Below are 25,418 nucleotides of genomic sequence, written 5' to 3' on the forward strand. Positions count from 1 at the left end.
GGGTCAAAGCCAAACCATAATGATTTATCAGGGGACTTCGAGTGCTCTCCTGAGTGGGTAATTGTATACTTAAGGGTTACTTGATACTGTTTTAAATGTACGGATTGGAAATGAAAACAGTGAAAGCTCTGTGAACCCAGCTAATAGGGATGGATGGCAGACGATGCGTCAGTGGGAAGCCATCACAGTTCACTTTGAGGAAACACTGTTGCCCCTCCTCAGGGTGCTAAGTGGTCCTTCATGAGCTTCCCAAGGAGTACAGAGGGTTGCTACCCAGAGCTCCTCAGCTTGGGCCCTCATTAACTATGGCCCTTTCTGCCCCACCTTCCGATACATGCTGAGGGTCACTGGTCCGCAGGGCCTCAGGGTTCCAGGGGCCTAATGAAGGCGCAAGGCCCTGTCCTTGTGGTCTTTCCTGTAGTCCTGTGGAGGGAGGGCTGATGAAAGGGGCAGGGTGGGCTTTTGTTAGACTTGGAGCTATGGGCATGGCGTAGGGACAGTGATAGAGGTGGAGCCAGTGGCCAGTGTGTGCTGTCCCTCCCTCCTCTTCCTCTGTGGCAGCTTTTGAGGCCATGGACTGCATAAGGTTGGGTGCTTGTTGCCATTCAGGGCGACCTGATTTTTACATGTGGTTTTTTTGTTTGGGGTTCTTTCCCCTCTGCTTGGACCTTCACACCGAGCTGTATCCTTGGCTCTTCTTGTTTGAGACAGTCTCCCTAAGTCATGTCCAGACACCCAGGCTAGCTTGAACTTACAGTCCTTTCACCTCAGTCTCCTAAATAGCTGGGATTACAGGGTGCAGCCGTGCCTGGTGGTGGTTAATGTTTCTAAAGGTCCCTTTCAGTGTTAGATGGACTTCGTTTTTTTCTCCCCAGAGACAGAACCTTGCTCTGTTGCCTGCACTAGCCTTAACCCCAGGGCTCAGGTGTTCCTCCTGCCTCAGCCTCCCAAGTAGCAGTGACAACATGTGCCCATTCTGGCACCCAGCTCCTGGCATCATTGATTTCGAAATACCATAGTGCCTGGGACTTAAAAGGTAAGAGGCCTGTGGAGGTTATGCCTGCGGCGCATAGGAGATGTGGCCAAGGAGGCCAGCATGCCCAGCAGAGGGAGAAAGTTAGGGTCTGGAGAGTGCAGAGCTCAGTGCTGGGTGAGCTTTGGGCCAAGGGCTTCTGTCCCTGCAGGGAGGCTGCCTGGCCAGCAGCAGTGTGGGCAGCAGTCGGGGCTCAGGTGTTTGCCATGGGCAGATGCTGGGGTACTTCACCCCCTTCTTTCTGTTTTTTTTAGTTTTAATTTTATTTTTCAGTACTGAGTATTGAACTCAGGGTCTCACGCTTCCCAGGCAGACGCTGTGCTGAGCTATATCCTCAGCCCCTCCCATCTCTTTTTTGAGACAGAATTTCACTGTGTAGCTCTCACTAGCCTTGAACTCACAGCAATTCTCCTGCCTCAGCCTCTGCAGTGTGTATGCCACCATGCTGTGTTTATCGCTAATTAGTAACATTTCTGGTATGCACGTGCTAATTGGGGATGGAATCCACGGCCAGCATGCTGAACTTTTTTTACTGAGCTGTGGTCTTACTAAGTCCCACAGCTTGGGCTCCAGTTCACTAAACCGTTTCTTTTTCTTCTTTTTTTGAGAAAGGGCCTCACCACATAGGCCTTGAATTCAGAGTGATCCAGTTCCTGTCTCAGCCTCCCGAGTGCTGGGACAACAGGTGTGTGCCACTGTGCCCAGCCTGGTGCCGGGCAATGGTTTCAGTCTGAGTAATGGTAAAGATGGGTTTGTCACAAAGTGAGGAACGCTGAAGCGGAGCATGAGAACAGCCCGCTTTCTTGGGCCCATGTGTGGCAGGTTCTGCAGGAAGAGGAGCTTGTGTGTGTCCTGTGGGTGCACGGTCAGCGCCTGGCCTTGTTGGAAACAGCTACTGTACATGTGTATGGACGTGCGTGGACATGCTGTTCATTGAGCTACTTGTCTCGTGTCCGTGTCACACTGCCCTGGTTATTGCAGCTTACAGTCCAGAGGTCCTTCGGGTGTGTCCCTCAAGCGGGTCCCCCTTTTCCATGATCCTGGAGCTGAGCCTTTCCTGGCAGAGTTGAGGTCTGGGCTGTGCTTATGCCAAGTGTGCCCTGTAATACTGAGCTGTGCCCCTGCCTGGCCTCCCCAGAAATTTTGGAATCAGCTTATCATTTCTACAAAACTTGTCTGCTGGGCATTTTTGTTTGTTCATTTGGCTTCTTTGACACAGTGTCCTGCTACGTAGTTCAGAATGACCTTGAAGTTACTGTGTAGCCCTGGCTGGCCTCTAGCTCACTGATCCCCGCCCTGCCTCAGCCTCCCAAGGCCTGGGATGACGCATGCGCCACCATACCCAGCTGTGCTGACTTTTTCTTTTCTTTTGAGATAAAACAAGGGTTTATTATACTTGAGTATGGATGGGTGCTGAGACAGATGAGACCCATATGCTGAATGTTCTTGAATGGGATTGTATTAAACCTGTAGATCAGTTACAGTTTGTGTTTTTAGTAATGGGGATTGAACCCAGGGAGGGTTGGGTTCAATCTCCTGCCTTTTTTATTTTTTGAGATAATTCTCACTGGCTTGCTTAGGCTGGCCTTGAATTTGTAAGCCTCCTGCCTCAGCCTCTCACATAGCTGAGATTGTAGGCGTGGGCCTAGTGTAAAGGTTTGAGTTCTAGTTTGTCAATGCTGTGTAGACCTGCCGCTTCTGGTCCTTGACATAATGATGGAGCTACGTCCCTCTAGATCTGCGGCTGACAGCATGCATGGACTCCACTGCCCGGACAGTGTCATTAAGTAATCTCATGCTGTTTGGCATCAGTTACTTACCTTCATGGAGGTGCTGCTGCCCTGTCGTGAGGCCGGGCAGGACCACATACAGCTGCCGAATGAAGTCCCAGTTTAGAACTGGAAGGCTACATTCTGTGGACTGTGGTGGGCTCAGACACAAGTCAGGCCTCAGTCGGGGCTGTCCCGCTGAACTCTGAACTCTGAAGGCAGTCGGGCATGGCAGGCAGAGGGCCTGCTCCCAGTTCCCAGGCCCCAGGCCCCAGGCCCCAGGGCCTGCACAGTGCAGCCTGAGGAGCTGGACGTGCTGTGTCCCAGAGTGTGTGCCGCTGTCCTTGTTTCACAGGTTTTCCTGTGGGAGTGTTTCTCACCACCCATGAGCCGTGAATTGCTGCGAACCCAGTTTAAAAATAAAGGTTTCCTATCAGAGTGAGCTCCTGGTAGTCATGTGGGAGCAAAGAGTGACGGCAGAGCTGGTGTGGACGCTCTTCAGTCTGGGACCTGAAACCTGAAGGGGCAGTGGAATCTGGGGCCATCCCCACTCTGTGACCTTGAGGGCAGTGTTTACCACTTCTTCCTTTGCTGCTGGAGACTGCACTTGGGGCCTTGTGCATTCACTTCCTCCACCACAGGCTCTCCCCAGTCCGCCAAGTCACCCAGCCTAGTTCTTCTGTGTGGACAGTGGGTTGCCCCTCCTGCCTGGTGACTGTGTACCCTGTGACAACAAGGACCCCTCAGACCTGGGTGAAGTCTGCCACCCCCAGGCCGGGTGCCTTGTGTCACTGAAAGCCACAACTGCCTGGAGCTGGGGCAAGGGAGGTGGTGGGAGAGGAAACGGAGAGAAGGCCTGCATGAGCACTGGGTGCCGTCTTCGTGCTTGCTGATCGTGCAGAGTTCCCGACATCAGCACGTGTGACACTACAGGATCCTGTGACCCTTGAGCTTGTCCAGGCATTCAGATACACGGTGCTGTCTGCTGAGACAGGCGCATGGGATGCACCCTGTAGCTGCTGCTTGGAGCGGGGGCTGGGGCAGTGATTAGCACCAGTACAGTTGGAACAGCACTCGAATGAGGCAGCTCTGGTTTAGCCTTGAAGGCGGCAGGGCCCTGTCTCCAGCCTGATGTTGTGGTAGTGCCCTCTCATCTCTGGGACTGGCTGGCAGTGCGTGCCACTCATCCCTGTCTGGGCTGGTGCCTCACATTGCCGGACATCATTGGGGATCTCGGCAAAGGTGAACCTGGGGAAAACTGGAATCCGTTCCTGCAGGGGTAGGAGACTTGGAAACCGAAAGTATGCACTAGACCCTGCTTCCTCAGAGACTCAGCGTGTTTCTCTGTCCTTCAGTTTAGGTTGGTGTGTGCATTGCCTTTTGAGTAGCTGCAGCCACAGCCTGCTGCTAGGATCCACGGGTCCTGGATCCAGAGCAGGTGAGCGGAATGAAGAGCCCTGACTTAGCCTGGTACTACAGGCTGGGAGCCATGTGGACACCTCACTGAGTGCTGCTTCAGAAGCTGGCAGCCATCTTTGGAGAGGACAGGGAGGCAGGACCCTTTTGGGACCCATGCTGTCTGCTCAGATCACCTCTGAGGCCGAGGGCTCAGGCATCTTGTTGGCCTCCTGTTTGAAAGCTGGGGCAGAATATTGTGGGCCTGGTCTCTGTGGATCAGTGGGAGAAGGCCGGTGGCTGTGGCCCTTGTCTCCAGCTATACTGTGATTTCTCAGCGCCCCCTGAGAACTTTAAAGCTTTAGTTGCTTGCAGCCCAGGGCTCTGTGCTGCACTGGTGCTAGAAGTGGGTCCTGCTCTACTGGAGCAGGCTGAGCTGCCTGCTCCACACGGAGCTTGCGCTTGAGGACTCTGCCGGGAGCTGTGCCACCCAGGAAAGCCTATACGGCCTTGTCCTATTACCATCTCCCTAGAGAAGACTGTAGAGCAGGGAGATGTCTTGATTCCTTTTGGGGTCCCCCTCTGCTCTTGCATGCTGTGATGCACACGGCCTGGTCCAAGCACTTGTCCCTGCTCCGATGGTGTCCTCTGGACTGAGGCTGCTCTGCCTGCTATGCCGTGCACAGTGCTGACCAGGGGTGACTCCCTTCTGTGAGTGGAAGGCTTGGCCATGTGACCTACAGTCAGGAAGACGGTCCACTGTGTTCTACCAATAAAACCAAACTTTTCTACTGTTTAAAAAGTTTTTTGTGTGTGGGGGATTCAATTTGCATATTTTACAGTACACCCACTTTAAGGGTGTGTTTTCAGCAGTTGATTTGGAATGTTTGAGAGTTGTTACACCATTGCCACTGTAATTCCAGACAGTCTGACCACCCAAAGGAACTGCGTACTTGTCAGCACCCATCCCTGCCTGGCACCTGGTGACTGCTTGTCCACTCTCATCTCAGGGGCTGCCTCTCTGAACGGCTGGCATTGAGCTCATGGCCTCTTCTGTGCATTCGAAGTGTGACAGCATTAGTGCTGCGTTCTTCAGATTGAGTGGTAATTCCAGTGTGTGGCTGGGACCCAGTCTGCTCCCCGTTCTCTGGTGGATGCACATTTGGGCTGTGGCTGTTTTCTGGCTGGCATGAGTGGTGCAGCTGTAGTACCTACCCCCAAGATTTTGTCGGATACTTGTGTTCCGTTTTTCTGGGCATGTTCGAGAATGGATGTACTGGCTGTAGCTTAGCTCTGTGTTAAACATTTGCTTCACCCCTCAGATTGTTGTCCTTTGCAGTTGCACGATGGCATATTCCTGTGGCCTTGCACGACTCGACAGCTCTTCAGAGAAAGGACAGACTCATGGTCCCTCCAGTTTGCAAGAATCGGGAGTCTCTTCACTGTCATCCCAGGGCGCCAGGCATTGCCAACAGAGGAGCAGCCAGGGCTACTGGTGTCCACAAAGCCCAACCCTTGCGGAGTGGAAGCAGTCCTAGCCCTGGGAAGGAGTGACTGTCCCCCTTGTGCAGCCTGGGCAGGGGCTAGCACACGGCCCATGGCTGCAAAGCTGGCAGCAGTGCTTTGACAGCTTTCAAGTGCTCAGTCTGAGCCCCAAGTCCTGGCAGAGGGAGCGAGTGGAGCAGACAGTGACAGGGACAGCTGAAACAGCCACAGCACACAGGCAGAGCCGCCCGTGAGCAGTTATTTCTGCGGCTGTGTACGTGTGGCAGCTGTGTGCTTTCCGTGTTGTACAGGTCAGCCTAGCCCGTAAATCTGTTTTAGGTTTGCACCATAGAATTTGAGTAGACCCCTCTTGGGTGCATTACTCTAGTCCACATCCACCTTTGGTTGAGGCTCTGGCCTGTGGTCAGTGGGGTGTTCCTGTCCCTGCCCAGGATAGGGGCAGAGGGCTGACTTCCACCACCTGCAGCCCCGCCCTTTCCGGGGCACTCAGTGTCCACCCATGGGCACAGAGGTTGCAAATGCCCCCCCCCCCCCAGCTGCAGCTCACAGGCACTGTGCATGCCCATGGGTCTCACTGTTGGGGTTGTTTCCCTGCTGGGAACCCCAAGGGTGCTGAGTGTCGAGGGTTCAGTGGGCAGCGAGTGGTACAGGTGACTGTTGACCCCAGTGTTACCAATCCCCTCCCCCCCCCAGGCATGCAGCAGCAGGCATGCCAGGAGCTGAAGCATGGGGGTCACAAGTTTGATTCCAGCCTGGGCAACCTAGGGATTTAGTGAGACCCTGTCTCAAAGTGCAGAATGAAAAAGCGCAGAGGGTGTGGCTCAGCATGAAAGCTCCAGGCTGAACCCCAGGTCTATGAAACCACCAGCCAGTCAGAAAAACACAGCAAAAGACTGTGCACATCATAGTTCCCCAGCATGCTTTCTGGGGGTCTCAGAGAGGGGCTGTAAACCCCTTGCTCCAACAGTTCTTCTAGAAAGTGACTGCAGAGCTAGCCTGTCAAAAGTACGAAAAGATTGCGGCAGGGCTCTTCCTCCCCACATGCAGAACCAGCAAAGCTGATGGGCAGGGGCCGGGTGACAGGATCCCCAGATGAGGAACGTCGTGCTGCCCCTTGCCTAAGCTTGGTACTGTGTGTCTGCTACCTGCTTACCTGTAAACATGAGGAGTCACAGTTTTCACTTCAGGGCCACACTGCCAATATTATTGCCGTTGCATATTGCAAGAGAAAACAAATGAGAATGTCTTTAAAACGAAGTGGCACTGTCTGTAATCTCAGCACTGGGAAGGCTGAGGCAGGAGAATCTCCATGAGTTCGAGGCTAGCCTGGGTTATATAGTGGAACCCTGTCTCAAAAAAACCAAACAAAAAACCCTCAAAATTTTGATCACTAAAGGAAATGTAGAATAAAAGTCTTAGTACTTAAGTAAACCATAAGCTAAGTTAACTCTGATTCTGCATCAAGAGCATTGCCACTCTTTTCGGCACTGGCTGGATTGTATCAGAATGGCCCCCAGGCCAAAGGTGGGGACAAGCGATTGGGAACAGGAACAGTCCCTAAGTCAGGTGCAGCTACAGCCACTTCTGTGCCTGGTTTTGGGGTTCATCTACATTGTAACGAGACTGTGAGTTTGATCCCTTGTACAAAAAAGAAGTGCAGCTTTTTACAGGGCCGATATCTGAGGGTCATTGTAGTCCAGGAGCTTTAGGGCAGCCTGGGCAGCATGGTGAGATGCTGTATGTAAACATATAGAAGAGGCTTGGGCTTGTGCTTAAAGGGAAGGGGAAACTCATGGTCCCATTGAGAGGGTATCCGGAACCAACCTGTTTCAGAAGCTGATGCATCGAGGGTGAAGGAAGCATGTGCCCTGCCTCTTCTCTGCCCACTGGGGCCAAGGTCCTGTAGCCGAGACAGGTCACTTGGCACTGTCCCTTGGGACACCTGGCACCCAGGGTGTTCCCCGCATGCACAATCCAGTGCTCACCTGGCATGGTGTGATCCTGGAAGCAGCCTCAGGCATGGTGGGAGAATGCCCTCCTGCCAGGGCTATTCTCACTGAGATGAAACAGAAGCTTTGGGGACCTCGTGAAGTGAGGTTAGTCTCCTATGGCCAGTGACCCCAGGGAGGGCATCATGGGCTGCAGGGTGACGCATGCCTGCTGTGCTACTAAGACTTGTTTGTAGGAACTAGAGGGGGATACCTGTCACATAACAGGGATGCCATCGCAGCACCCAGTGGTGGGAAATGGGACAGATGACCTAATTCCTGAGCGTATGATTGTGGGAGGTGTGTGCATAGGCTAGAGTAGGCCAGGTTCAATCCTGGATTCCACAGGAAAGAGAGCAGAAGTAGCTGTCTGGTCCTTAGGGTGATGACTTTGTGTCCTGAGTCTCAGGTGCCCAGCTAACAGTATGGGCCGGACCTCAGCAATGCGACTCTGGGCCCTGTGCCATCTCCCACCCGAGCCCACTGGGCTGTGGGCTGCTTGTGCAGGAGAATACTGGTTGGGACCCAGGGGTGTCCCTGGGGGCTGGCTAACCCTGGTCCTTGGCAGGATGTAAGTGGGCATTTGTACAGGCAGACAGCGAAGCCCCTTGTGAGCCGCAGCACATGGTATTTCCTGGGTAGTGTGTTAGTATAAAGCCATGATGCATTGTATTTTAGGCACATGGGGCTGCTGTAAGTGCCACGTGGCTGTGGTGCTCTGTGCAATCCAGCTTCCGAGGCCCTCCTATGTCTGCCCTGGCCCCTCAGAGACTTGTCTGGTCACCCTCCCAGGCCTCAGGACCTTGCTGGAAGAAGGCCCTTTTCAAAGCATTTCTCCCTCAGTACTGGAGTTGAATACAGGCCTCACACTGAACTATAGCCCTAGCCCTGCCCTCACTTTATTTTATTTAGGTACAGGGGATTGTATTCCTGATTGTGCTTGCCAGGTAGGCATTCATGTTGCTGAGCTAAACCTCTGGCCCTGTTTTATTTTCCTGTGAAATAGGGTCTCACCATGAAGTCAGGGCGGGCCTTGAACTCACTTTGTAACACAGGCTAGCCTGGAACTTGCAGTGATCCTTCTGCCTCACCCTCCTTGTAGCTGAGATGACAGGTATGCACCACTGCCCAGCGAGTGCAAAGATTCTTACTATCATCTGTGTGGTGGGCTTGCTGAGTCCTCCTGCCTCCCTAAGGGGATTTGTGGTACCTGGCCTGAGAAAGGCATGTGGGTGGCATGGGGACTTTGCTGCGTGGCGTGGGGGGGGGGGGAAGCACCTGGTGTGCACTACCGGCCTGCAGAGCCTCATGTGCATGGTGGCTGGCTTCTGCAGTCCCATGGGTGGGAGCGGTATGGTGCTGGTTTTGACCTGCACTCTTTATAGCCGGCGGTGCTGCAGTTCTCTGTGTGCCTCCCGATCCATGCATGTGTGATGGCAAGTGTGCTCCAGTACTCTGTGCATTGTGCATTTCTTGTCGCTGTCATTGAGCTGTAGGAACTCTGTATTTTGGGGGGTGCTGAGGCTGCTGAGGCTGGACCCCAAGGCCTTGTGCATACTGGGTAGGTGCTTAGCACTGAGTGACAAGTGGTCTGAGAGCCCCAGCCATGTGTTCTCTGTAGATTCGAGGCCCAGCCGGGTATGGGACCTGCTGCCGTTTCCCACACCCTCCTCTGGCTGATGCGGTTCAAATGATGCTTTGCTGCTGTTGCTATTGATTTGCTTGCTTTCTTTTCTTTTCTTCTCTTCTCTTTTCTCTCTCTCTCTCTCTCTCTCTCTCTCTCTCTCTTTCTTTCTTTTTTGTGCTGGCACTGAGCTGTATCCCTGGCCTTATTCTTGTAATAGTATGTTTTTAGCACTGTACATTTTACAGGGTTAGGTCCTTGATCCATTTTGTGTAAATTTTCATATACAGTATTAGATAAGGGTTGTCTAAAATCTCAGTCTTATGTTCCTGGGATTTGGGCTTGAGTGGCCTTCTTGTCTCAGCCTCCCAGATGCTGGGACTCCTGCAGATTGTCCTGCCCTGCTGGCTTTGTATGTTTCTTGGTCTGGGCTGTTCTGACTTCCCTAAGCCCGAGGGCTGTGAGAGTTAGTATAAGTGGGAGTTCTCAGTCTTTCTGCAAATGTGTACCTAGTGGGTCTCCTGTGCCAGGTGTTATGGCCCTTGTTTTTTTTGTTTTTTGTTTTTTGTTTTTTGTTTTTTGATACCGGGGATTGAACTCACAACAGTCTGCTTGCAAGGCAGGCGCTTATGCCGCTGAGCTAAATCCCCAGCCCCGTGTTGTGGCCCTTGTGACCCTGAAACGGAGTGGGGGGCTGTACTCCTGATGTAGGAGCAGACTAGTGGAATCAGCAAGCAGGACCCTAGAGCTCAGATGCAGCACGGACCTGAAGGCTGAGGCCCCTGCCTGCGTAGGACTGCAGGCGCAGGCAGCTGAGGCAGCAGCAGAGACGAAGGCCGCGGGGCCTGGCGGCCTGGCCAGGGCTTTGCTTTTGCTTCAGAAGCACGTTTTCCTCCAGGAGGACTAATCAAGCCCTCCCTGTGTGCCAGCTTCATTTGGCCTCGAGACAGTGCAGCCGTTGGTGTCTGCAGAAGCCCCATGTGGGCAGGAGGCTGCTTCCAAGAGGAGGGTGGCAGTGGGATTTCTGCCCCAGCTCCTCAGGCCGTGCAGAAAGTACTGAGGGGAATGACTGTCAAGGCCTGTGGGCTGTAGAAACTTTATTTCTTTAGGAGTAGATTTCCCTGTCGGGCAAGGTGGTACATGTTTGTAATCCCAACACTTGGGAGGCTGAGGCAGGAGGGTCTCTGCAAGATAGAGGCCAGGCTGGGCTACATAGATCTTATCTCAAAAAACAAACAAAGTAAGTAGGTTTCCCTTCCGACCCTGCTCCTGTGGCACTCGGCGGCTGTGGAAGATTGCAGGGAGGCACTTGGTAGAGGGAACCTTGTGGGGCCCACAGCTGCAGGCCTTGTGGAGCTGCTGATCAGAACAGTGCTAGCTGGCCCCCTGAGCTGCGCTTTGAGGAGTGCGGCCCTGGAGGGGTTAAGGGCCCCGTTTTGTGCTGAGATCATCACAGATGGCATGGAAATGGCAGGCATAACCTAAGGAGGCAGCTGGGCACCACGGCTCAGCGGTCCTGGAGGTGCAGCCCCGTCCCAGATATCCATGGAGAGTTCACGATGCACCTTTGTGTGTGTCATGTGCTTTCTGGGCAGCATCTCTTCCTGTCCCTGGGGCTGGGGGACTGGGCTCAGGCACAGGCCCCAGCCCTTGGCAGCTCTGGTGTCAGCATGGGCTGCTTCTGGTTCGGCCTCAGGTGGATAGTGTAGGGTCCTCACTTTCTGAGTAGGGCCAGCACCGCAGCCTGGTGTCTGGGGCCTGCCTGTGCATTCAGAGGCCCGGCTGCTGTTGTCTCTCCCTGGAAACCCGCCAGCAGCTTGTGTGCCTTCTCCCACTGTCTGACCCGAAGTGGAGATGGAGACAGGTGCTCATCTCAGGTTGCAGTTCGGCCCTGCAGAGTGCAGATGTGGCTCCTCCTGCGGCTCCTGTGGCTGGCGCCCTGGATGCTCCTCTTTCCTTTGGGGAAGGTGACAGCGTAATCTCGCTGGCCAAGGAGTCTCCATTTGCTTTCTCCAGTGGTCATGGGTGGAAGCCGAGCACCAGGTGCAGCCTGAAAGACTCTCTTGGTGGTGACGGTGGTGAGACCCTCTGGGGAGTGCGAACTGGCTTTTCCCAGAGGTGACTTGTCCCTGCACCACCACAGAGCGGTGGTGTGCACTTGGGAATCTGAGATCATCAGAATTGAACTTGGCTTTTGGTGGTCCTGGGGCTCACCCTTTCTTGAGCTCTGCCGCCAGCCGGAAAACATCACTTTGTAGATGTAGGTGGCTGCTTACTTGACCAGATCATAAGTTTCAGATAATTTGGTCTCCAGGTTAATCTTACTAATATCCTCCCCCCCCAAAGAAAACATTTGGAGCCATTATTTGAATGTCCTACCTTTAAAAAGAAAAATAAAAGATTGTAAATGTGCATTTATTTATAAATACAAACCCTGGACTTGTTTTTTCTGTGCTCTGGGGGTGGAACCCAAGGCTCATGAATGCTAGGCATCCCAGCTCACCCACCCATCCATCTGTCTGTCTGTCTGCCGCCCCCCCCCCCGCCCCGTTTCATTATTGGGGGTGAAACCCAGGGCCTTCACTCTGACCTATATCCCCAGTCCTTGTTTTGAGACAAGGTATTGCTAAGTTGTCTAGGCTGGGCTCTAACTTTTTAAGACAGGGTCTCACTAGGCAGTTTAGCCTGGCTTAAGCTCACTATGTAGCCCAGGTTGGCCTTGAACTCGTGGTGATCCTCCTGCCCCAGAAAGCTGGATTGTAGGCATGTACCTCCACAGCTGATTATTTCATTTTTAATGGTCTACACCTGAGTAGCTCACTACTGAAAGTGATGGTGCAGCTTCTCTGATGTCCCCTTGGATTCCTCTACTATTGGGACAGGATAGAGCTTGTATTGGGTGGGTTGTTGGGGGGGAGCCGACCCTGTCCTTCACTCGGGTACAGGGGTGTGCCTGGGTTTCCCCTATGATGCAGCTGGTATTCCAAGGGGTTTGGTAGAGGTCACTGCGGGGGCTGCTGTCCCCTGCCTCACACCGGTTCACTTCTGTGGAGTGTATGCTCATGTTGCTGGGGTATTCTGTGCTTGTGTGCCGCCATCTCACTTTGTGTCCTGCCAGCCCTCTGGACCCCATCCAAGGCTCTGGCTCCTCACTGTCAGAGGTGGAGGGGCAGCAGGGCCTCGGCCTCACAGGTACAGCAAGCGGGTCCTCGCAGGCCTCTCTCAGACCTCTGGAGGGGACAGGTTTTCTGTCTAAGCGACCTCAGTGCGTTTAAAAGAGTGGCTGGGGGTGTTGCTGGGGGCAGAGCACTTGCCCCAAATGCTTAAGGCCATGGGCTCCATACCCAGCTCTTCCAAGAAGGAAGGATGGACAGGATGGCAGAAGGAAGAAGGGAAAGGAAACAGTCTGGGTGCAGGTGCTGTAGATGGAGCCTTCACACTGGGCCATATCTGCAGCCTTTCTCTACAGATTTTGTGACAGGGTCTGACTAAATTGTATACTTGGCCAGGCTTGTTTGAATTTGTAATCTTTCTGCCTCAGCCTCCCAGAGCACTGAGAATACAGGTGTGCACCACCATGCCCAGCTCATCTCCTGTTACTCAGTTTCTCTCTCTGTGTGAAGTACATTTTCATACTCTGTCTTGTCTGTGTCCTCAAGATGAGGTCTCACTATGGAGCCCTGGCTGGACCCCGAGTCACAGCCCTCTTTCTGCCCCAGCCATGAAGGGCAGGGAGAGCACCCCATCTCTCTACCCCCATTGGGCTTCTAGACCTCCACCGTGGAGACTCAGGGCTGTGAGAAAGTGTGTGTCTTCCTGAGGAAAGGTTGTCCCCTGCCCTAAGGAACACGTCAAGGTCCTGCCCCACCATGGCCAGTGTTCGGGCAGTTCCTTAGCTTTGGCCTTGGTGCCAGGGTGCTGCCGTGCTGTGTGGCTGTTGTCTTCGTCCGTGTCATGGCCAGTGGCATCTATAGGCCTGTTCCCTTGGCCCCAGGATTCCCAGAAGCTTTGGGTTTCATTGCCTGACTTTGAGGTCCACAGTGGTTTACAGGGACCTGGTGTCAGGCCACAGCAGAATAATTTACTTTCTTTGGGAGCAAATAGCTTCGAGCAGCGGGCCGACTCCTGCTCCTTACGCTCAGTAAAGTCAGGGTCTGCCCCAGCCCTGCTGCCTGCTTGGGTGCTGCCCCCCAGTGCTGTTCCCTGCCCTAACCATGCCTCACTTTCTCCGCCTGTGAAGCTGGAGCGCGTCATCTGGTGTGCCTGTGTGGTCAGTGCTTGGGCTGGGCACCGAGTGCCCAGGTTGGTTGGGAGGTGGGGGCTGGGAGGCCCGGCTTGGCTGTGCTCGCTGGAAAGTGCCCTTCGAGGCCTGCACATGCGTCTGCCAGCCCTCTCTGGGCTGGGCACCAGCCAGATGTGGGCAGTGCTGCTGCTGCTGCTACTGTCCTAGGCTGGTTCCTGGGGGACAGAGGATGCCCAGGTACCCAGCCTGGGGGCAGTGCTGGCATCTTCCTGAGAGGTCATCCCTGACCAGCTTCCTGGACAGGCCCAGTCTCAACTGTGTCCCAGTGGCTGTTGCACAGGTGCCTGTGGATGGCTGCTTATGCTCTCCGCTTCCTCGCCGGGCCTGTGTTCTGTGCGCCCAGAGCTTCAGCCCAGAAATGGGTGCAGGGGTGAGCGGAGAGCTTTGCTTGTTGGCTGTGCCGTGGAGCCGCTCCAGAACCGCATGCACTGCAAGTCTCATGTCAGAGGTGTGGGCTAAACTCAGTCGTGCCCCTGCAGGAAGTGAGGGTACAGGAAGGCTTGCAGTGATGGGTGCATAGGTAGAGGTGCCTTGGGTCCGGCTGCCTGGCCCCTCGGATGTGCACAGGGCAGTTTTCTAGTACAGACTGGAGATGGCCCCTGGCAGTGACCCTCTCCTCATGTCCTTCCTTCCTTGGTCCTGCCTCCCATTCCCCCTGTCCTGCTTGAAGTCCTGGCACCGAGGAGTCCTGTCCCTCCCTGGGTACCACTGGGCCCACCCCTGGTTCACTGAAACTTGTCACAGGTTGGGAATGTTGCTCTGTCTAGTTTTTCCTCTGCTCATCTCCTCCCTTCTCATAGCCCTGGGGCTGAACCCAGGGCCTGTGCATCAAGCTGTATCCTATGTCCTGTGTATATATGACAGAGTCCCTGTGAAATAGCCTAGGTTGGGTTTGAATTTGGAGTCCTCCTGTCTCAGCCTCCCAGGTATGCACTACCATACCTGCTGGCTTTTGCCTCCCTCCCTCCCTCCCCGTTGTCCCCACGACCCTCCTCCCGTGCTGGCTGCTGTGGTACTCCTGAGCCACATCCCTGTCTCTTCCATTAATACTGAATTTCTTGTATACAAGACTGGTAGTCACTTAGGGGCTGTGGATGGCACAGAAATGTCCACACAGAAATCGAGTTTCCTGATCTGCCCTCTTCACGGGCAGCTCCTGCTGACTTTAGTCTGGTTTCTTTCAGTTTTGTTTTGAGTAAAATTTCTCTTCAGCATTTTCCTCTTGCAGATGCTGTGTGTTAGAGACTGGGTGATGGAACCCCTCTGCGCTGGAGAGTAGAGCTGGTTCTGGGTGTAGGCTCCTCCCGGGAGGGGTCTGCCCCCCAGGGAGATGTGGGCATCCCAGAAAGGCATGGACAGGTGTTGTGGGACCTCAGGGTGCAGAGGGCTGGACTGTGACTGTAGCCCTGACCCAGCACTGGCCACTTTTGGCAGGTCCATCTGTCCATCCTCCTCCCTTCTTCCTTCCAGGATGAAAAGGTGCCCCCCGCCCGCTGGAGGACAGTGGCTCCCCCAGGTGTAGGGCCTATGCTGCCCCATCCAGGTGCCTGCTCTCCTTCCCCTCTCTAAATCCGCACCCCTTCTGAGGTCAGTCCTGAGAAGTCAGTCCTCGTCCCACCCCCATCCCCAACCCCACGGAGGCTGTGGTGAGACCGGTTCCCCTTGTGTCCCATGGCGCCTCCTGGGAGCATTCGGCATCATGGAGTTTGTCCCCAGGGCTCTGTCCCTTTCTAGGTCTGGCACACCCCGCACTCCTGTGCCCTGCTCTGTCTTCAGGCGGCTGATACCCCCAAGGTGCAGAGGTCTAGCAGGTGGCCTGTGACAAGGCTGTGGGAGAAAGCATAGGTCTCCCTTCCTCTCCTTTCTGTCTCTTCTCAGTGTTGACCCAAGCACTCGGCTGTACCCCTGAGCCTGCCCCTCCAAGGTTGCTGCTCCTGCCAAGCACTTGATCCCCAAGCTGTACAGCCCTGCCCTCTTCCCTGTCCAAAGTGTGAGGTCTGCCAGCAGTGTCAGTGAAGTCAGTGTCCCCGATCAGATATGTTCCAGAATCCACAGATGTTTGCATGCCAGACTCATGAAGGCAATTTGGGTGTTTGGAGCCTTACAGATTTTGGGTTTTCTTATTAAAGGTGCTCAGCTGGGAACATCTGTGAACGTTGTTCCACAGTCTGAAAAACTCCGGGATCTGAACCACTGTGGTCTGGGCCTTGGAATGAAGGCTGCGGGCCCTGTGGTGTGTTTGGGTTGGTACAGTGGCATTTCGTGGCATAGATGGTGTTGGTTAATGAGACAACCTCAGAGATCTAGCTCTAGTTTGTGACTCATTATCATGATGATGATGATGATGATGATGATGGAGATAGGATTTCTCTCACTATGTAGTCCAGGCTGGCTGTGAACTCACTGTGTAGCTCAGACTGGACTCAAACTCAAGCTCTCAGTGATCCTCTGCCTCAGCCTGCCAAGTGCTGGGATTACAGGAATGTACCACCACGTTTGCTGACCTGGTGTGCCTGATCTGGCCAGGGGCTGTGGTCTCAAGTCCTCTTTGAAAACCTGGACCTTGCCATAGCATCCTGATCTTTGGCAGTGTTTGTGGACTGAGGCTCCTGGGCCAGTTGGCAGTGATGTTTATAACTCTCAGCAGTGTTGGGGTGGAGGGTCCTGGAGTTGGTACTGCCTCAAAGCTCCACATCACTGCTCCCCATCCTGGGACTCAGTGGCCTGCAAGGTGGTACTGGGGGGCCTTCACCTTCGCCTCCTACTGGGAGGATCTGCACGGTATTCCACTTGGCTGCCACCCAGGGGCTGATAGGACCAGACCTTGGACCCCATCGCAATGGCCCTGTTGTTTAGCTGTGCAGCCTGAGGCCTGGCCTGTACCAAAACAGGGTGCTGAGGCCACCTGGCTCCTGGCCCTCTGCCCTGTCTGGCAGTCCTGTAGCCCATAGTGGCTGGGCTTTCCTCTTGGGGTGCTTTATCCTGGGATAGAAGGGGTCCTAAAGAGCTAGAAGGGCGATCCAGGCCCCCACCCATTCTAGGGTCCTGTGTCATTCCTTCCTCAAGGCTGGTTTCTCCCTGTCCTGAGCTCTGTGCTCAAAGTACTCTGGTGTGCTGGGAAGCTGGTCCTGCTGACCTTGGGGAAGAGAGGCCACTCCCAGCCTTGCATCCTCCCCAGGACCAGGGGTGTGGCTGCCAAGGAGGCCCTGGGCTGCAGAGGGGAAGACAGCACCCACCCAGACACCGCCCCCCACTGAACAGCTGCACTTGTCCTTCCTTGGGTAGGGGAGGGGTCACCCCACCCCAGTGCTGTGCAGTGAGGTACAGGACTTCACGTGGGTTTGGGCCAGGCTGGCTGAGCACTGGGCTGGGCTTCGTGGCCCTCGCCCTGGCACCATACACCCTCTGCTGGGTCTCACCCTGCTCCCACAGCTAGGCTATAACCCTGTGGGCTAGAGAGGACCACCCTGTAGGCCCTGAGGCCTGCTCTCTTGGCCCCTCTGGTAGCCATGAGGTCTGGTGTAGCTCAAGTCACGGGGGTGGGGGAGGTTCCAGCAGGGTCATGGGTTCATAGGAGTTTTCAGAGCAGAAGTGCTGTGGGGGGCCTGCCCAGTACGGGCAAGGACGTCAGCACCCTCTCCCTGTCTGTCTGCCACCTTGTCTACAGTCTGGTCCCCTCTTCCATGAGGGCAGGCCGCTCCCTGTCTGGACCCAGCAGTACATGTCCTAGCTGGGGGGCGGGGGAGGTTCCAGCAGGGTCATGGGTTCATAGGAGTTTTCAGAGCAGAAGTGCTGTGCGGGGCCTGCCCAGTACGGGCAAGGACGTCAGCACCCTCTCCCTGTCTGTCTGCCACCTTGTCTACAGTCTGGTCCCCTCTTCCATGAGGGCAGGCTGCTCCCTGTCTGGACCCAGCAGTGCATGTGCTGGCTGCCCACGGCCATTGCAGGACCTCTGCTCTCCCTGCCGTGCAGCACCCAGGAGCCCTGGTGTGGGCAGCGCCCAGAGGAGGAGAGGAGTGGCTGACACCGAGGGCAGTAACACGTCCGAAGTCCCCTCCGGGGACAGGGCAGATCATCAGTGAGCTGACCGACAGGGATGGAGAGGAAGAAGTAGCACAGAGCTTGGAGCCAAAAGGGTGTGAGAGTTCCAGGCCTGCTGAGGCTCAGCCGGTGGGATGCACGGACAGCAGCTGTAGGCTGGAAGCCCAGGATAGGTGGGGGCAGCTGGTGCCCAAGTCTGGGAGCCTGTTCATCCAAGATTGGGAACCACCACCAGCTTAGTCACAGCGTGGTCAACCCATGGCACCTAGTGGTGCCAGGAGAGAAGGCCTTGTCTTGCCTTCCGGGGCAGCACAGAGTCTCCCCAGGTACCTGTGGCGGCGTATGGGAGGCCTGCTCTGTTCGGCCCCCTTGGTGGGCTTTGCAGGGTAGCTGGCAGCCTATTCCCTCCGGCTCCAGGCCCACCAAAGCACGTGTTCTGGCAAGGCCTATGCCAGGGCCTGTCTGGGAAGCCGGTTCCTGAGAAAGGTTGCAGGCAAGTTCTGTCTCTGGCAATGATGATGGACACTTTGGTTGCCAGGCTGCCACAAGCCCTGTAGGTCAGGGACTGACTCTAGGCCTCCCAGAGTTTTCCAGTGCCAAAAGTGGCTGGGTGGGGTCTGGGCCTCAGCAGCGGTCAAACTATGGGTGTGAACTGGGCTTTGAGTAGCCACTTGAGGCGTGTGTGGACCATTCAGGTAACTGACACAGAAACTTTTCCTTCTGTTTTTTTGAGACAGAGACTCATTGTGTGTTTCAGGCTGGCCTTGAACTCACTGTGTAGCTCAATCTGGCCTCAATCTCATGGCGATCCTCCTGCCTCAGCCTCCTGAGTACTAGGATTTCAGGTGTGCACTGTCACTCCTGGCTGGAAATTTTGTCAGAACTCGAGCTCATTCCTCCACTTGTCACTTGGTGAACTCCAGGGTGGATTTTCTTTAAGACTGTGGCTCTCCAGCGCCTTATTTCCCTGGTCAGTCGGGATGTCGAGGCCTGGGCTCTAGTGGCCGCCTCAGAGTCCTGTGCAGGGCCTGCTGTGCAGTACCAGCCACTTCCCGCAGACAGACCTGTGGTGCTGTCCTCCCTCGCCTCCTGTCTCCCATCTCCCTCGTCTCTGTCTCAGTGAGGGTTAACAGCACTTGAGCTTGTTGTCTGGAACCGGTTTAGACTGGTTTTCTGGAAAGTGCTTTGTCTCGCAGACTGCATCCTGGGAAGGGTCATGTGGAGCCCAGTGATGTCATGGGATCAAAAACTGACTCAGCTGTTTTGTCCTTCTTTTCTTTCTTCTTTAAATCAAGATATGTGTGTGCTTGCAGGTACAGGGTGGTGGCTCGGTGACAAGCCAGGCCCCAGGCTACTCCCAGTACACCTTGATGGTACCAAAAGGGTTAAATGTGACCCTCACCCTCACCTTTCCCAGAGCAGCAGCATGGGCAACTGAGTCAGTGCAGTGACTCGTAGGACAGCAGGGTTGTCATCCCCTCCCGTCTGGGTCCCTCACATCTCAGTGCTGTGTAGGTCAGCAGTCCACTGGGAGGGCTGGTTTCTGCATGCTTACAGGCCAAACATCCGGAGCTTCTTTCTTTCTGATGTGTGGCCCTGCCGTTGCGCCTGGCCAGCCCCTGATCCCTGGACCCTGTCCAGATTCTTGGGTACCTCAGACACCGGGCACCCTCCTTCCCAGCATCCCATGGGGCTGTGAAGAGTGTCCAGGTGTGCCTCTCAGGCCCATGTTTGTTGTGCCCACTCAGCTGCCCCCATACACGAGGCCACACCCTGACAAGTTCTGGTGGGTGGCCCTGGGCCATGGTCCATTCCAACACTGTCTTCTCCCCTCAAGTCCAGAATGACCGAGGAAGCATGCCAGACCCGGAGCCAGAAGCGAGCCCTTGAGCCCAACCTGCCGGAAGATGATGCGGAGAGCAAGAGAGTAAAGATGGAGCGAGGACTGTCGGCTTCAGACCTCAGCCCCGAGGGTGACGCAAGGGTGACTCCAGAGCCGGGTGCAGGCCCAGCCCAAGGACTGCTGAGGGCAGCGGAGGCCCCCACGGCAGCTGTGGGCAGAGGTGACGGGCTGCTAGGCGATGGGCCCGTGGACATGCGCACCTCCCACAGGTGAGCAGGGCGGCGGTGGGTAGGCCAGCTGTGCTGGGCTGTTGTGAGTGTGGCCGTGGGCCCTGGCCCTGCTGTCACTCTGCCAGCCAGCTGCCCCAGACAAGCAAGGTCCCTCTTGGGGCCCTGCGGCCTGATTGGAGTGGCTAGAGGTGTGATCTCTGTCACCTCACTGCTGCTAGTGAGCAGGGCTCCACTTTGCTCAGCTAAATGCGCCTGCCACCTGCCAGTCAGCTGCTGCCTTTGGTGTACAGGAAAGAGGAGTCTTTCGTCCAGCTGTGCTTTCTGCTTTTCAGATCTGAATGCAGCTCAGGAGGCCAGGGATGCTATGCCCTGCCGGTGCACAGCATTGGTGTTGCCATGCAGAAAGGGCCTCTGGTGGTCTAGGTCACCACCCTCAGCAGAGCCCCTGTAGACTGCCGTGCTGTTTCTTGTCAGTTCAGGGTGACTCTGCCCATCCTCTGCTGCTGTGGGGCTCAGCTAGGTGCATACCTGTCAGCCCAGCACTCTGGGCGCCTGAGGCAAGAGGATGGACAATTTGCACCCAGCCTGGACAGTTGAGTGACTCAGTAAGAGCTTAGGAGTGAAAGATGAAAGGAGTGTCAGACAGAGCTTGATGGGAAGGCCTTGGGTTCCATCCTGTGTGCTGAAGGGAATGGGGAGGAGGGACTGTCTTCACCCCATTTCTTCATTCAGTTTTCTTTCTCCCCATAAAGAGACATTCAGACCGGACCCAGCTTTACATGTTGCTGGGATTGCTCCAGAGTATCTCATAGCTCCTTAGGGCACAGGGTTCCTGCTGTCCACTGGACACCCCTAAACACTATCCAGGCTAGACATTCAGAGACAGGTGGCCCTCGCCTTCTCTGTCAGTGTCCACTGACCCTGAGCGCCGATCTCTATCCTCAGTCCACTTTAGAGCCAAGAGGAGGGGTGGTGGGGCTCCCACTGGGTGCCTAGTGTTTCCTAGCACCTGGACTCGTACCTCCTCCCTTGGACCCTGCTGCCCAGAGCCCTTCCTCTGCCTTGCTTCCTGCATGCTGTCTGGACCCCAGCCTGTGCTTACATGCAGGCTCAGGGCTCTTCCTTCTTCAGCAGGGAGAGGGTCTGTGACACCCCAGTGAGGTGTCTTTGGCAGCCAGGTGAGCAGAGGTTAGGGGTGTCTTTGAGGACTCTCCTAGGTGCCTCTGTGTTCTGGCCTTCTGCTTGGTGTTTTCTCCCCTAGTCACTGAGTGGCCTTCGGGGTGGGTCTGGGTGACAGGCAGAGAGAGGTTGGATGTTGACGGAGTTCATAGCTGGGACTCAAATCCAGAGCTCTCCGTTGCCAAAGTCCAGGGTCCCCTCCAGGCCTTGTGGTCATTTTCTGCACTGGGCCATCAGCTTCCAGAACTGAGACGACTTAGAAGGTGCAACATTTACTCACTGAAGTCTATTGGGATGCTTTTCTTAGGACTTACGTAATATGCCCTTGGTTATCCAAGGGACAGGGATCTGTGTGGTGGCAGAGCAGCCCAGCCTTGCAGGCTGGTGGGCAGGTTGGGGTCGAGTTGGCCAGGCAGGGGACTGTGGCCTGTGTACCTCACTGGTAAAGCAGGCAGCAGTCTCCGCCTTGCAGCTTGACGTGGTGTGACATGGGGTGCGTGCTGGGTCTCAGAGGCCCCTGCACCAGTGTTGGTGACTGTTCCCCTCTGCTGTCCCTGGCTGTGAAGTGAGCTGTCCCCTCCTCCAGGGGAGGGGACAGCTTGGATCTGCGGGAGCTGGGCTTGGATCTGCGGGAGCTGCAGAGCCCTTCTGGGCCTTTGCTAGCCACAGGCTGCCTGAGGTCCTCACTGAGAGGCTGACGGGCACTTGGGGGCAGCTTGGTGTGTTTCACAGGCTTGAGTCCACTCACCCCAGGAACAGCTGTGTCCAGCCACAGTGCAGGTTGCTAAGGCTTCCAGCTCTGGGCTCAGCATGTCATTTGAAACTTGTGCCAGGAGAATTTAATTTTCATTCTTTAACTCCTTATCAAAACACAGCAGACGTAATGAAAAGATACGTGCTGCAAGGTACATTTCCACAGCGACGCATCCTAGGAGTCCAGAGCGAGAGAGGAATACGCAGCCTGGTGGCTCAAAGGTGCTGTCCTCCACGGCCAGCCCACCTGACCTCCAATGCCAACAGCTTGCCTGTGTTGTAGGGACGAGGTTGCCTTCACTCTCTCCTCGTGTTCAGAATCCTCTTCATGTGACTGCTCCCTTCCCCTGCACTCTGGGTGACCAGCCCCCTTGGCTGCCAGTTCTGATCCATGGATCAGAGATGCCTGGGATGGTAGGGTGTAGCTCAGGCGTGGCACCCACCTGGTATGTACTCCAGAGGATGACATCTGCGCAACACTTACTGTGAAGTTCTTAGTCCTTGAGGTCATTTAAACCCCGCCTGTGCCTTTTACAAAGGTCTTCAGCATTCTGCTGGACGCCTTGGAGCCTGGGCCCCTCCTATACCAAGAGTCGTGACTGTATTTTGTTCCTAGAATTTCTGTTCAGCTTTTTCTGAATCACTTCATTTTCTGTGATGCTATTGCCTGTCTTATGGGCTATCTTGGGTATTTGGAAGGGCAGAGGTGATTTTTAGTGGTTTCTAGGAGAAGGAAGTTCCTACTTCTTGAAGAGAGTGGCAAAGGGCTGGAGATGTAGTTCAGGGGCACAGTGCCAGCCTGGCAAATGAGAGGTCCTGAGTTCAATTCCTGGTACCTAAATAAATTAATAATAATGAAAACTTTAACATATGAGCCAGGCATGGTGCATGCCTATAATCCTAGTACTTGGGAGGCTCCCAAGGTAGGAGGATCCCTGTTAGTTCGAGGCCAGCCTGGGCTATATAGTGAGACCCTGTCTCAAAAAAAAAAAAAGTGGCTATGGCTTGATATCACCAAGGTAGATATACTTATAGACCCACTGGCACATGCTCTGTTGTGGGTGACTTGGAACAATCTTGAGGGGAGGAAGTGACAGGACCCTGCCCCTGGAACTTGTTGCAGGTACTGTTTCTGATTTAGTCTCTGTAGCTCGTATTCTGTAGCTGAAGTTGGAGGGCAGCTTCCCATTAGGATTGAGACATTGGTTACTTCTCAGAATGCAGCAAGGGAGGCATAGTGACTTAAAAATGGCTGGGCTCGCGCTCAGCATGGAGGCCCCAAGTGTCACAACAGAAAAGCCAAAACCAAAGCAGCAGCAAAAACCAAATGCCTATAATCCAGTGCTTGGGAGGCCAAGGTGAGGGCAGCCTGAGGGCATGTGGAGACCCTGTCTCAGCACCTCCCCTCACCCCTCAGCAATGACAGTGAAAGCCAAGTGGCGGAAAACACTCTGAAAATCAGCTCCAGGCATGTGGCAGTTGAAGGTTTTGTGCTGAAGAGTTGGCACTCTCAAGTGAGCGAGTGGGGAGGCAGCACTGGTGGGATTGCTCCTGGGTTGAGGACCAGCAGCGCCCGTGAGGGTGTGGAGCCTAGAAGGACTGTTTGAAGTGATGGCCAAGGACACCCTTACCTAGGACCTCAGCCATTGCCTGGTGTCCCCACGCAGGGGTGCGCATTCCGAGGCACAGCACAGGGAAGGTGGAGGAGGTTCGGGAGGAGCTCTGACTGCAGCAAGAAGCTGGGGGCGTGAGCGTTAGCTGACTGCTCACTGAGGCACAGGGACAGGAGTCAATGTGGCATTGGAGGTATCAGGAGGGAGGACACTGTGGACCCAGGGCTCTCCCTTTAGCAGATGCCCTGCGAAGGTGAAGGTGGGTAGGGGAGGGTCTGCTGAGCAGATGGAGAGGCTGCTGGTGGTGTACCCAGCCCCTTCTTGAGGTTGGGGTGACCCTGGTCGTGGCAGGAAAGTGGGCTGGCAGGTGAAGTTGTTACCTCAGCTCACTGAAAGCTGCCCAGTGGCCGGTCGGGCTCACGGTATACTGGATGCACCATCAGCCTGGTGCAGAAGCAGAGAGGGAAATTGCATAGTGCGGCAGTTTGTATTTCCCTAAGTCACATTAGTGTTATTCCCAGGTGAGCACACACCTGTAATACCAGCACCTTCGAGGCTGAGGCAGGAGGATCACAAGTTCAAGGTCACCCTGAGCTATGTAACCAGGTCCCATGTCAAAAAAGAATGATCATGATTAATTAAGATGCTCATTGCAATCACTAGAACAACTATTAAGAAAATAAAAGATGGGGCTGGGGATTTAGCTCAGCGGCATGAGCGCTTGCCTTGCAAGCAGGCAGTCTTGAGTTCGATCATCCCTGGTACCGTTAAAAAGGAAAAAGACAAAAAAAAAAAAAAAAGATAAAGCCAGTACATTGTGCATACCTGTGATCTCAGCCCTCAGGAGGCTGAGGCAAGAGGATCACTGTGAGGCTCAGGCCAGCCTGAATTATAAAAAATAAAAAGAAACAAACAGAACTCCAATGATACAGTTGTTTAGTGTGCGCTACTGACAAAAAAAATTAAAAAGACAGTAAAAGAAAATTGGCAGAGCACAAAGAATCAGAGTGACCCATTGACAGCATTCACATGGAGGAAGGAGGTGACTGAGGGATAGAGGCACAAAGGAAGACGTGTAGGAAACCAGCGGCAGAATGGCAGATGTGAGCCTGGCCATGGCAGTGCTGCAGTAGGGACCAGTGATTCTAGTACCTCAGCCAGAAACTGGTATAAGCTTTGTCGGCCCAGTGCTCAGGAGGCTGAGGCTGGAGATGTCTCCCTGAGTCCCAGGCCAGTCAGGACTACACAGTGAGATCCTTGCTCGAGGAGAGGAAGGTAAGGGCAGGGGCTGTCCAGTGTTGGATAAAAGACATGCTCCAGCTCAGTACTTGGTCGTTGAGGAGGGTCACCCTTAGATTGAAGGCAGATGTGAGGGGATGTGGGAAGGTACACCCCAGTACCATCTCATTGTGCAGGTAAGAGATAAAGTAGACCTCAGGACAGCAGCTGCTGGAATTGGAGGCGCACTTGGTGATGCCTCTGGAGTCCACAGCACTTGTGAGGATATGTGTCTGTCCAGCCACAGAGCCTCACGTAAATGCCTGAGGCGGAGGGGGCCATGATGGGGGATGGGCAGAGCACACCTGGCCTGCTTGCCTAGCCTGTGCACCAGATTGTGTGCAAGGTTGCCAGGGTGCCATGAGGCTGTACTAATTGTGAATTGTGACATTACACAGTTATCTATGTTTAGTAGAACACACGTTCTGGTGATGGACTCAGTGGGGAGCCCCATCCGGCATGTGCAAGTTCCATCACTAGCACCACAAAAATACACAGTGCAAGCCTATAATCCCAACATTTTCGAGGCTGAAGCAGGAGGATCATTGAGAGTTTGAGGCCAGCCTGGCTTACAAAGTGAGCTCAAGGCTGGCCTGAACCCTGTAGTGAAACCCTGTCTCATGTTGGGGCTTCCTCTGTGGCATGATAACATGCTCAGGGCAGAAGCTGCACAGGGAGCTGGTCAGGCTTGTGTAAGTAGTGCTGCCCTCCTGATGTATCCTGTGGAGGTCAGCAGGAAGAATGGACTACACCTAGGAGATAACTGGAGGCCCCCCTCCCCGCATACCTCTGAATGCTGGTCTCTGTGCTTCTTTGTGTGGTACCACCCTCCTGGTGGTGGTGCAGGCAGCGGTCTGTCTGCA

At 54.7% G+C, this 25,418-nt stretch overlaps 1 protein-coding gene across 16 annotated transcripts in view; it reads left to right on the forward strand.

Annotated features, from left to right (window-relative positions):
- Gatad2a (GATA zinc finger domain containing 2A) overlaps positions 1–25,418 on the forward strand; it is an 83,045-nt gene that overhangs the window by 37,544 nt on the left and 20,083 nt on the right. For 8 of the 16 annotated variants that reach the window (XM_013147545.3, XM_013147540.3, XM_013147546.3 and 5 more), the window contains one exon: positions 19,502–19,771. The exons of 2 other annotated variants lie outside the window; for them this stretch is intronic. In XM_013147545.3, coding sequence (XP_013002999.2) covers positions 19,503–19,771 — 269 coding nt within the window. In that variant the 5' untranslated portion in view covers position 19,502. Of the gene's footprint in view, positions 1–875; positions 1,037–19,496; positions 19,772–25,418 lie in introns of all 16 variants that reach the window. 6 more of the 16 variants (XM_005001631.4, XM_005001636.4, XM_063228043.1 and 3 more) reach the window with 2 other exon arrangements.

The sequence above is a fragment of the Cavia porcellus genome, unplaced genomic scaffold, assembly GCF_034190915.1.
Source record: "Cavia porcellus strain 051 isolate PalLab524CR breed Dunkin Hartley unplaced genomic scaffold, mCavPor4.1 scaffold_17, whole genome shotgun sequence".
NCBI classification, from domain to species: Eukaryota; Metazoa; Chordata; class Mammalia; order Rodentia; family Caviidae; genus Cavia; species Cavia porcellus.